General features: G+C 42.3%; 1 protein-coding gene across 1 annotated transcript in view; it reads right to left on the bottom strand.

The window, feature by feature from the left end:
* PKD1L1 (polycystin 1 like 1, transient receptor potential channel interacting) overlaps nt 1-13,116 on the bottom strand; it is a 433,476-nt gene that overhangs the window by 406,029 nt on the left and 14,331 nt on the right. Inside the window, exons 4-5 of the mRNA XM_075828219.1 lie at nt 5,598-5,756; nt 3,282-3,547 (exon numbers count right to left, since the gene is read on the bottom strand). Of these exons, the coding sequence (XP_075684334.1) occupies nt 3,282-3,547; nt 5,598-5,756 (425 nt within the window). The remainder of the gene's footprint in view (nt 1-3,281; nt 3,548-5,597; nt 5,757-13,116) is intronic.

Raw genomic sequence — 13,116 nt, 5'->3', positions numbered from 1 at the left:
TTCTAATATATGGACCCCTCAAAGCAACTTCAGAACTGAACTGAAACCTAAAAAAAAATAAAAATGAGGCAATACTTCGCTTCTAACATTATACTGATAATGAGCCGTGCCCACCCCGAGATGACCCCAGTTTTGACCGTTTGTATAAACGGAGACCCCTATTAGACCGTTCCAGTGCCCGGTTTTCCCAAGCATACACCCCCGAGAAGTGTATTTCTATTGATGAGTCCCTGGTACATTTTAAAGGGAGGGTTCAATTCCGAGAGTACCTGCCGGGTAAGAGGGCAAGGTATGGCGTGAAGATGTATAAGCTGTGCGAGAGTGCATCAGGGTATACCTACAGGTTTAGGATATATGAAGGAAAGGCCACCCCCAAAACAAACTGCATCCTTGACTACAATAGGTACATGGGAGGGATGGACTTGTAAGATCAAATCCTGAAGCCCTACAGCGCCATGCGGTGTGGTATAAGAAGCTGGCCGGGCACATCATACAGATGGCTTTGTACAATGCGTACGTGCTGCATCGATGTGCAGGCCAGACGGGAACTTTCCTGGAATTTCAAGAGGTGATTATCAAGAACCTAATCTTTAGGGACCAAGAAGGGGGGGCACCCAGTACTTCTGGAAGCGGGGCCACACGCATCGTACCAGGGCGGCAACACTTTCCAGGAGAAGTTCCCCAAACTGGCAAGAAGGGAAATAGTCAATAGAGGTGCAAAGTCTGCTATAAGAGGGCGATAAGGGATGACACAATATATCAATGTGACACGTGTCCCGAATAACCAGAGCTCTGTATGAAAGAGTGTTTTAAAATTTATCATACATCCCTTGGTTTATAATTTACCCCAATTTTACTTACCCTGATGCACTCCGCACAGCTTATCCCCCCTCGTCTTTCCCCTCTGAGCCCTGCTGTGTGCCCAGGCAGCTGATAACAGCCACATGTAGGGTATTGCCATACCCGGGAGAACCCACATTACAGTTTATGGGGTGTAGGTCTCCGGTCAAAATGCTCACTACACCTCTAGATGAATGCCTTAAGGGTGTAGTTTTTAAAACGGGGTCACTTCTTGCGGGTTTCAACTGTACTGGTACCTCAGGGGCTTCTGCATACATGACTTCGCACTAGAAAATCCCCAGTAGGCCAAATGGTGGTCCTTTCCTTCTGAGCCCTCCCATGGGCCCAAACGGCAGTTTATCACCACAAATGGGGTATTGCCGCACTCAGGACAAATTGGGCAACAAAATGGAGTATTTTATTTCTTGTGAAAATAAGAATTTTTGAGCTAAAATGACATATTATTGGAAAAAATATATATTTTTTTAATTCCCAGCCCAATTCAAATAAGTTCTGTGAAGAAACTATGTGGTCTAAATGGTCACATTACCCATAAATGATTTCCTTGAGGGGTGTAGTTTCCAAAATGGGGTCACTTCTGGTGGGTTTCCATTGCTTTGATACCTCTGGGGCTCTGCAAATGCGACATGGCACCCGAAAACCAAACCAGCAAAATCTGTACTCCAAAGAACACACAGCGCTCCTTCCCTTCTGAGGCCTCCCATGGGCCCAAACGGCAGTTTATTGCCACAAATGGGGTATTGCTGCACTCAGGAGAAATTGGGCAACAAAATTGAGCATTTTGTTCCCTGTGAAAATAAGAAATTTTGATGAAATTTTTTCCAATAAGATGTAATTTTTAATTTTTTTAATGTCACAGCCCAATTGAAATAGGTGCTGTGAAAAAACTGTGTCCTCAAAATGCTAACAACAACCATAAATGAATTCCTTGAGGGGTGTAGTTTCCAAAATGGGGTCGCTTTTGGTGGGTTTCCATTGCTTTGATACCCCTGAGGCTCTGCAAATGCGACATGGCACCCGAAAACCAATCCAGCAAAATCTGGACTCCAACAAACATATAGCGCTCCTTTCCTTCTGAGCCCTCCCATGGGCCCAAACGGCAGTTTATCACCACAAATGGGGTATTGCCACACTAAGGACAAATTGGGCAACCAAATGGGGTATTTTGTTCCCTGTGAAAATAAGAAATTTTGATCACAAATGACATTTTATTGGAAAAATGACATTTTTTTCATTTCACAGCCCAATTCAAATACGTGCTGTGAAAAAACTGTGCGGTCAAAATGGTAACAACAACCATAAATGAATTCCTCGAGGGGTGTAGTTTCCAAAATGGGGTCACTATTGGGGGATTCCTACTGTTTTGGCACCTCAACACCTCTTCAAACCTGGCATGCTGCCTAAAATATATTGTAATAAAAAAGAGGACTCAAAATGCACTAGGTGCTTCTTTGCTTCTAGGGCTTGTGTTTTAGTCCACGAGCGCAGTAGAGCCACATGTGGGACATTTCTGAAAACTGCAGAATCTGGATAATACATATTTAGTAGTGTTTCTCTGGTAAAACCTTCTGTGTTACAGAAAAAAAAATGAATAAAATTGAAATTCAGCAAGAAAAATGAAATTTGCAAATTTCACCTCCACTTTGCTTTAATTCCTGTGAAATGCCTGAAGGGTTAAAAAACTTTCTAAATGCTGTTTTGAATACTTTGAGGGGTCTAGTTTTTAAAATGGGGTGTTTTATGGGGGTTTCTAATACATAGGCCCCACAAAGCCACTTCAGAACTCAAGAGGTACCTTAAAAAAAAGGCATTTGAAATTTTCTTAAAAATATGAGAAATTGCTGTTTATGTTCTAAGCCTTGTAACGTCCAAGAAAAATAAAAGAATGTTCAAAAAACGATGCCAATCTAAAGTAGACATATGGGAAATGTGAACTAGTAACTATTTTGGGTGGTATAACCGTCTGTTTTACAAGCAGATGCATTTAAATTCAGAAAAATGCAATTTTTTCAAAATTTTCTCTAAATTTTGCAATTTTTCACCAATAAACACTGAATATATCGACCAAATTTTACCACGAACATGAAGCCCAATGTGTCACGAGAAAACAATCTCAGAATCGCTTGGATAGGTTTAAGCATTCCGACGTTATTACCACATAAAGTGAAATATGTCAGATTTGAAAAATGGGCTCTGAGCCTTAAGGCCAAAACTAGGCTGCGTCCTTAAGGGGTTAAATGAAAGCGTTTTCAGGCTTAGTGTCTAGGGCAGCGAGAGCTGTAAATACGGCCTTTATTGTAACCTATGTTTGTAATGGGTTGTACAGAAGTTCAAAATAGTACAGCAGAGTGGTGATTTAATTTTGCAGTGCATTAGAGTATAACAGAGTGATGCCTTACGCCTTGATTCAAATCACTTACCACAAGACATGACAATTCAGTCTCATCTATAAAATGCCAAGGAAAATTAATATCTGTCCCACGCAACACAAATCCATGAAACTGGTGGTGCATTTTCCGAACTGCAATCATTAAAGTCTTCCCTGCTAATATATCATAAGGAATAGAAGATGAAAACTGGGGTTGTTTCTGTATTTTTTTTGTTTCCATAGACCATGGCTCTTTGTCAAGTATCTCTACATTCATTTCACATTCTTTTTCTGAGATACTATTTTTGATGCATGCCCCTACAAAGTAAAATTGAAAAGTAAGTGATATATGCCCAAAATGTTATGAACAGATGAGTTTAATAGATGCGCAAATAACTAAAAGAAAAACATAAACATTTTATTCAAGAAGACTTCATTCATACCTTTGCATTGGTTATTGTTTTTACTGGTAATTTAGGTGGGAAACTAACAAAAACTGCTATATAATTAAGTATTGTTAATTAAGGGTAAAATTCAATAGTACTAACCAGTAAGGTTGGATTCCCACCTTTTTATGGGCGTGTATGGCTGCTTTTTACAAACCTAAAACATATCAGGGGCGTTGGTTCTTGTGTCCAATATGCAAATGCAGCCTTTGGCTGTCAAGTGGGCGGTTACCCCTTCCCAAGTGTAACCCACCCACTTTACAGTCAAAGGTATTATTTTCAAATCGGGCACCAAAACTGATGGCACCTGCAGTTTTTTGGGCAGGTGACAGGTTCTTTTTAAGTGCAACTTCATCTGCGACTTTTTAAAAAGTCACTTTTAATAAATAGGTCTAAATCCTGGCCAAGCAGTAAGCCAAACATACTTTTCACTCCACTTTTACAAACTGACATGCATGGTGTTTTTGTGGTCAGATGGCAGAACCTCGCATGCTGTAGGTTTTCACTCCATTTTTCTCCAACTTCAATAGGTTTTTTAATATGCCTTTAAAAAACACATCAAAAAACAAATGCACAAAAAAAAACCCAGAAAAAAACAACTAAAACCGCTATACCAAACACTTCCAAATTTAGAAGACTGCAGTCATTTTTGTAGGCATTTTATCAGGCAGTTTTTAAAACAAAAAATCCCTATTTGAACCAAGCCTGATTTTCACGCGCCTCACATGGACCTATGTTAGTCTATGGGGCCGTGCAGACAGTCCGTGATTTTCACGCAGCGTGAGTCCGCTGCATAAAACTTACGACATGTTCTATATTTGTGCATTTTTCGTGCATCATGCACCCATTGAAGTCAATGGGTGCGTGAAAATCCCGCGCACCACACGGAAGCACTTCCGTGGGACGCACATGATTCGCGCAACAGCAGTAAAAAGTATGATTGAAAACAGAAAAGCACCACGTGCTTTTCTGTTTACAAACATACAAACAGAGTGTCATAATAATGGCGGCTGCGCGAAACTCACGCTGCCGCGCATCATATGGTGATGACACACGGAGCTGTTAAGTGCCCCTAGTACTGTATTAGTGATATGATTGAATATTAAAGGGTAACTAAACGTTTAACAAACTTCTGACATATCATAGTGGGTGCCTTGTCGTGGCAGGTGGGCTCACACGATTTTATCAAACTGTGCGCTAAGAACCTCACTATTGTAAGTAGATTTATCAGCAATGCATATTTATTTATCTATAGTATTTAAGTGACATTAGTTTTCGCAGAATGCTGTTGCCATTTTCTTGTGTAATGTCATAGTGATATGTCAGAAGTTTTGATTGGTTGGGGTCCGAGCACTGAGACCCCACCAATTCGCTAAAATAAAACTGCAGAAGCGCTCGTGTGAGCACTGAGCTGCTTCGTTTCTGTTCGGCTTTTTCCGGAAATCAATGTAGTGGTGTACGTGCTCAATAGAAGTCTATGTGCCCATACCCCGCTAAATCGGCTTTCCGGAAAAAGCCGAACAAAAACGAAGCGGCTCAGCGTTCACACGAGCACTTCTGCCGCTTCGTTTTAGCGATTTGTGTGGGTCTCAGTGCTCAGACCCCCACCAATGAAAACTTCTGACATGTCACTATGACATGTCAGAAGTTTGTTAAACGTTTAGTTACCCTTTGAATTGTATCTGACATGTATTTTAGCTATGATAGTAATGGTCTAAACTTCCATCTAATGCTTTAACAATTCATGAGATAGTTAATTGTTAAAATATATTGTGTAATTTTAACTTTACTTACAGCTATCACTAAAAATTTCCTTTTTATTTCGTATTTTATTTAATTCATGCTTCATTTCACGGGTTTAAGACAAAGATAAACAGGACATAAAAACATGTTACACTTAATAATTGTAAAATTACACTTACTAATTGAATAATTTCCTGGATCTGAATAAATAAGACTGATAGTAGTGGCAAAATACCCATTAAGTTCAACATGTACAACAGAGGTGCTTGTATTATGTTCAGACCAATGCACTGTAATGGTCACTGATGTAAGATTTTCTATTTTTAAATTCTTGACACCTAGAAATGAAGCAGACAATAGATTAAGAAAACAATTTTAATAATCTAACAGACTACCCACTGTTCACACAAATACAATAATTCATTCTCTGTAGGTTCTTGATTTACTAATAGATTAAAACAATATTATTGACAAATAACTGCAAAAGTAAGCAATTAAGTCAAATAGTAAATTAGTAAACCAATGACAGGCTTGACAAAGATCCCATAAAGCTGGATCCAAACTTTGCCTGCCTGTGGGGTGATTAAAACACATCACCGTTTTCATCCACTACTTTAGAGTGATGTCTCTTTTTTTGCTTTCTGTATTTTCAAGGACTCGTAGCCTGAGCCTAGGAGGAGTTGAACAGAGAGCAATTGTGACCCTGGGTAGTCAGCAGGTAAAATATACAATCAACACAGGAATGCCTTCAGGCAAGCAAAAACCCTTATTTCCTGACTACCCACAATTTATTAGGAAAATAAACTAACAAATTTTATTAAGCTACGTGTAGCAAAGAGACAGACCACATAAACGTCAGTTTAAAATTATCACTGTCACAGTGCCGAAGTGAAAGTGAAAAACAGCCAGCTGGAAGGCTCGGCAAATCATTCAAACGGCCAGGGTGAATACTGACTGAATTGGAGTCAGTTTACAAGATAGAAGCCACACTTAGTGAATCGGCATCAAATTCGGCTAGGACAGGAATTAAAAACACACTTTAAAGCCCCCCCGACATGTTTCGCTAACTAGTAGCGTCCTCAGGGGTACATGGGGCTAATGGCGACGCGGCGAGAAAACAGAGACCTTTATGGCAATGTGGAGTGACGTAAATGGAGGGCGTGTCTGAGGAGGAGGAGTTGCACCCACCACTGAAGCTGTGCTGCTTTACTATTTTCTCTATATATGGATTAAAATAATAACTGATAGATATAATTTATGAGTTATATATATACCATCTACATAAATGTTTCTATATGCTATACACATAAATAATGCCACTCTACACAGTGCACATAAATTAATGCAGCTATATATTGTATACATAAATAATACCACCATATACTGTACAAATGAATAATGCTGTGATATACCATATATGTATATAATTTTGCCATAGAGACAGAACATTTTCACCATACAGTAACCAAGCCCAAATAATACCAATATACAATCCTAAAGTACCATCGTACCATGCCCAAAAAGTAAAAGACAATGGAGCACATTAATCAAAACTACTGCAAAGGAAGGGAAAATACCATTAGCAATATTTTGATCCATTACAGTGGTTGAGTCTTTGCAAAGCTCAAGAAAAGAACTAACCACTATAACGAGTCAAAACTAATTCTCTGTATGCTGTATTAGGCACAATAATAGTGGAATATTGACAAAGATGCTTTCACCTCTACTGTCTTTTAGCAGTAGTCACTTGTAAGTAGGTAGTGAAGCAAGGCACAGAACGGGACTTAAAACTGAGTTCTCTCTGGCCCTTTGATCTCAGCACTGCAGACGCGCTGAGGCTGTGTGCCCCTGCCCCTCTATTTCTTCTCCAACCCGACGGTCTCTTAATGTAAACACTGGTGGCAGAAGCACAGACTGTTTCTTTAACCCCTTCACGACTGCCATACGGCTATATACGTTCTAACTGCCGTGCTATAGGGGCTGCTACGGGGCCCACGGCATGAAGGGGGCCCGTGACGCCCACCGACACACCCCCAATATGCCCGGTGGCGCCACTAGCAGCCACTATGGCTGCTACAGCGGTAGCGACGCTACTATGGGGCCCGTGCCGCCGAGCCTCTAACATTTATGGGCCAGGTGACACGGGCACTCGCATGCCTGGTGGCATCGCTAGCACAGGTGGGGGCCCCGGTGCTAGCGACAGCCACCCTCTCTTGCAGTAATTGTACCTGCATCTATAGCACGCAGGTAAAAATACATGCCCGACCATTCAGTGCTTTACAATGACACTGATTGGTGGGGCAAAATGACTTGCACTGCCAATCAGCGCCTTTCAAAAACGCTAGCGGCGCTATGATGTCATAGTCTCGCTTCCGTGGTTGAAAGGCGCTGATTGACGGGGCAAGTCATTCTGCCCTGCCAATCAGCGCCTTTCAAGGACACGCAGCTTGCGCCGTTCAGCTCCAGCAGACCTGCTCAGAAAAGAGCAGATCTGCATTGTCATGGGACGGCGCGGGAACTGGATCAGAGTGAGTATGTAAAGTTTTAGGTTTTTTTCTACTAAAACTGTGAGTGGCATTATCTATAGTGGGGGCTCTATCTACATGGGAGGTCTATATGTGGGGATGTAGCGCACTATATACAGGGGCAGCTATATGTAGGGCACTATCTACAGGGGTGGGCTATATGTGGGACACTATATACAGAGGTGGGTTACCTGTGGGGCACTATCTACAGGAGGGCTATATGTAGGGCACTGTCTACAGGGGTGGGCTATATGTGAGGCACTATCTACAGAGGTGGGCTATATGTGGAGCATCTATAGGGGAAGCTATATGTAGGGCTCAGTGGTTAGCACTATTGCCTTGCAGCTCTGGAGTCCATATGTAAGCACTATCTACAGTGGGCTGTATATGGGACACTATCTACAGGGGCTTCTATGTAGGGCACTATCTACAGAGGCTCTATGGGGGTCATTATCTACAGAGGGGCTATGGGGGCACTATCTACAGTGGGCACGGTGTGTGTGTGTGTGTGTGTGTGTGTGTTTGTGTGTGTGTGTGGGACACAGTGTATGATACTATTATAATCAGGGATGCAGTGTATTGCGCTATTATGTTATCATCGTTTATAGGTGCAGAAATGTTTTAAAAGTGAGAAGCTGAAAGACATCTGAGCGGAAAACTAATGACAGCTGAGCTCCTGCTCCAACGCCCGCGATCGAAGTTTACTTCGATCGCGGCCGTTTAACCCGTTAAATGCCGCCGTCAATAGCGACCGCGGCATTTAACTTTGTTTACAGAGGGAGTGCGCTCCCTCTGTCACCCATCGGCGGCCCGCGAATGAAATCGCGGGTCTCCGATGGGGTGTCATGGCAGCCGGGGCTTGATAAAAGCCCCCAGGTCTGCCCTGGACATATGCCTGTTAGGACGCGCCGGAGGTACGTCCTAACAGATTGCCTGTCAGATTTACACTGACAGGCAATAATGCTCTGGTATACGAAGTATACCAAAGCATTATAGCAGCGATCTGAAGATCGCACAGTAAAGTCCCCAAGTGGGACTAATAAAAGAAGTAATCAATGTGAAATAAAGATTATTAATAAAAAGTTCAGTAAAAAAATAAACAATACCATTTTTTTCCACAAAAAGTGGTTTTATTTAGTAAAAGTGTAAAAAAAATATAAAAGTACACATATATGGTATCGCCGCGACCGTAATGACTCCATTAATAAAGTTAATTTGTCATTTAAACCGCAAGGTGAACACCGTAAAAAAAAAACGCAAAAAACAATGGCGAAATTGCAATTTTTTTCCATTGCCCCCCAAAAAAGTCATAATAAAAATGAATCAATAAGTCCCATGCACCCCAAAACAGTACCAATCAAAACTACGTCTCGTCCCGCAGAAAACAAGCCCAAAAAATCACTACATTGATGGAAAAATAAAAAAATTATGGCTCTTGTTTTTATTGTGCAAAAGTCGTAAAACATAAGAAACCTCTACATATGTGGTATCGCCGTAATCGAACCGTACCATAGAATAAAGGTAACATGTTATTTACGTCGCACAGTGAACGGCGTCAATTTAAAAACGCATAGAACAATGGCGGAATTTCAGTTTTTTTTTATAATCCCCCCAAAAAAAGTTAATAAAAGTTAATATAAAAATTATATGTATCCTAAAATGGTGCTATTAAAAAGTACAACTAATCCCGCAAAAAATAAGTCCTCATACAGCTATGTAGATGAAAAAATAAAAAAGTTATAGCTCTTTGAATGCGACTATAGAAAAACGAATAAAATAGCTTGGTCATTAGGGCCTAAAATGGGCTGGTCACTAAGGGGTTAAATCAACTTTTAAAATGGTGCACACTATATGCTAATTACTCATTAAAGGGTCATGGGGCGGTGCCGCTATCCTGAAGAGTCACATAGTCCTGCCTCCAAACCCATCTTTCCATGTTTGATTGACATCTCCCTGGCTGATACAACTTTCTCGGATGCGCCATTGCCTTGTACTACTTGGGGAGCTGTGTGGCACTATACACATGGGGGAGCTGTGTGGCACTATATACAAGGGTCTGTGTGGCACTACTAAGGGGGGGGCTGTGTGGAACTATCTACTAGGGGGGCTGTATGGCACTATTTACAAGGGGGGGCTGTGGCTCTATCTACAGGGGGCTGTGTGTTGCACAATTTACAGGGGTCTGTGTGTGGTACTATCTACTAAGGGGGGTTGTATGTCACTATCTACTAAGGAGGTGCTGTGTGGCACTATATACAAGGGGGGGCTGTGTGGCGCTATATAGAGGGGGAAATGTATGGTGCTATATACAGGGGGCTGTATGGCACTATCTACAAGGGGGAGGTGGGGGCGCTATCTACAAGAAGGTTGTGACACTGTCTAAAGGAGGAGCTGTATAGAACTGTCTACAGGGGGGCTATATGGCACAATCTACATGGGGCACTATCTATAAGGGGGCCTGTGTGTGGCACCTGGGGGGGCCAGTCAAGAGTTTTCTATGGGGCCCAGTCTTTCCTAGTTACGCCCCTGCGTATATAGATGTTTGCAGCGTGCATCGGGGTTTAATGAGTGCAGAAGCTGCTTCAGCGTGAGCAGCTCTGCAGTAATCTATGTGTCGGCTCACTCAAGTGCCGGCACCTCTTTGACTAAGGCCTGATTTACACGAGCGTGTGCGTTTTGCGCACACAAAAAATGTGGCGTTTTGCGTGTGCAAAAGGCACTTAAAAGCTGCGTGTGTCATCTGTGTATGATGCGCGGCTGCGAGATTTTCTCGCAGCCGCCATCATTATGACACTCCGTTTGGATGTTTGTAAACAGAAAAGCACGTGGTGCTTTTCTGTTTACATTCAGAGTTTGACAGCTGTTGCGCGAACCACGCAGTTCGCACGGAAGTACTTCAATGGGTGCGTGATGCGCGAACAGCGCACAAAGAAAGGACATGTCGTGAGTTTTACGCAACGCACTCGCGCTGCGCAAAATTCACGCACTGTCTGCACTGCCCCATAGCCTAATATAGGTGCGTACGACACGCGTGGAAAGCACGCGCGTATATTACGCTCGTGTAAATGATGCCTTAGTTTCATAAAACAAATGTGTTTTTTTAATGAAACTAAAGTTACAAGTGCAGCGCTGCTCACAATGAAGCAGTCTGCACTTTTCTCTCTTCCCCTGTGTGCTGCCACCTCCACTCTCCTTCTCCCTCCATCGGCTTCTGCCCAGAGATAACGGAGCCAGTGTGCTCGTTATCTGGGCAGACAAGGTACTAAAAGTTTTGTTTTAACTCTTTAGTCTTCTCTCTCCTGGAGAGTGAAGAAGGCTAACTGTTAGGGTATGTTCACACGAGGTCATTAGTCCGTAATTGACGGACGTATTTCGGCCGCAAGTACCGGACCGAACACAGTGCAGGGAGCCGGGCTCCTAGCATCATAGTGATGTACGATGCTAGGAGTCTCTGCTTCGCTGCCGGACAACTGCCCCGTACTGAAAACATGATTACAGTATGGGACAGTTCTCCAGCAGCGAGGCAGGGACTCCTAGCATCGTACATAGCTATGATGCTAGGAGCCCGGCTCCCTGCACTGTGTTCGGTCCGGTACTTGCGGCAGAAATACGTCCGTCAATTACGGACGTAATGACCTCGTGTGAACATACCCTTAAAGAGCTAACATCAGTAAATATATAAAAAAAATTACAAAAGTGTTTTTTTTTTTTCATTTTTAGTGATTTGTCTGCTCATAATAAAAATTTAAACCATGGAATTAATTGAAGTAATCTAGAAAATTAAAGCCTCATAAAGCCTCATAAGTCTTGTAAAAAAAAAAAAAAAAGTAATAATAGCTACGATTTTCAAAAATATTATCTTTAAAGAAGTGCACATCAGAAATGGAAAATTTGACCTGGACACAGGGACATCAATGACCCTTAGTCATGAAAGGGTTAAAGAGGAGAGGAGCCTATGATTATGAGGTTGGAAGGTCCACATAACTTAAATATAGTAGCACATGGAGATCATGGGACCCCTCCAGCACAGTGTGCCCCAGCATCTGACCAGATCTGCTTGGTGCTGGCGCAGGCCCTGATGTACAAACGCCTGTGGATTCCTGCACTCAGGGGAATAGTTTGTCCTTGAACAATGGAGGAAAATATATACCTGGGCTGTATAAAATGTATTTACATTATTTTAATTTATACCGTGGCATACCCAGGGCCGCCATCAGGGCAGTACTACTGGTACTGCCGTCAGGGGCGTGGCGACAATGATGAAAAAAAACAAAACTTCTCAGCTGCTTTACACATTTGAATGAGGGCCCCAGCGTTAGTCACTTGGAGAAAAGAACAGACCCTGCAAAGGTAATATAATGTAATATAATGTAATAGGGCCTGCTCTTTACTCTGAAGTAACTAATGCTGTGGTCCTGAGAGGAATAACAGAAGAGGAAGATGCAGCATCAGAAGCAGAAGCTCCGTGTGGAGAGATCCCGCCCCCCAGACACGTCCTTCTCTACACAGCCGACTGGACCTGCAGGCTGGTGATTGTACCCCCCTCTCCATCCTGCTTCCCATTCCTCCTGACCCCACTTGTAGAATATATAAAGTATGTTAAAATGTTTGTTTTTTTAGTTTCCCTAGCGTTTTTTTGCTGTGATTTTTGCAATAAAAATTACTAAAATTGCGACAAAACCACGTGATTTGTGCCACGATTATGAAAATTGCATAAAAAAAAGGATACAAAACATGAAAAAAATAGTGCTGTTAGGCTATATTCTCACAGTGCGGTCAAATCACGTTTTTGCCGCGATTTTGCAAAAATTGTGGAAAAAAAATGGGATTTGACCGCACTGTGTAACTAGACTAAGGACTTATTCAGATGGCTGTGTTCGATCCGTGATATACAGAGCGTGTATCAGCCGTATTTCCCAGGCCGACTACAATTCAGGGAGCCGGACTCCTAGCATAATAGTTCTCAATGCTGCTAGCAGTCCCTTCCTCTCTAAGGGAATACCGCCCCATACTGTAATGATGTTTTCAGTACGGGACCGGGGACAGTATTCCCACGGGAAGGGAGGGACTCCTATGATTATAGATAACTGTGATGCTAGAAACCCGGCTCCCTGAACTGTGGTTGGTCCGGGAAATATGGCCGTATATCTCAGACCTAACATGGACGTCTGAA

Source organism: Rhinoderma darwinii, chromosome 5, assembly GCF_050947455.1.
Source record: "Rhinoderma darwinii isolate aRhiDar2 chromosome 5, aRhiDar2.hap1, whole genome shotgun sequence".
Classification (NCBI taxonomy): domain Eukaryota; kingdom Metazoa; phylum Chordata; class Amphibia; order Anura; family Rhinodermatidae; genus Rhinoderma; species Rhinoderma darwinii.
This window is presented reverse-complemented; position numbering and strand designations above follow the sequence as displayed.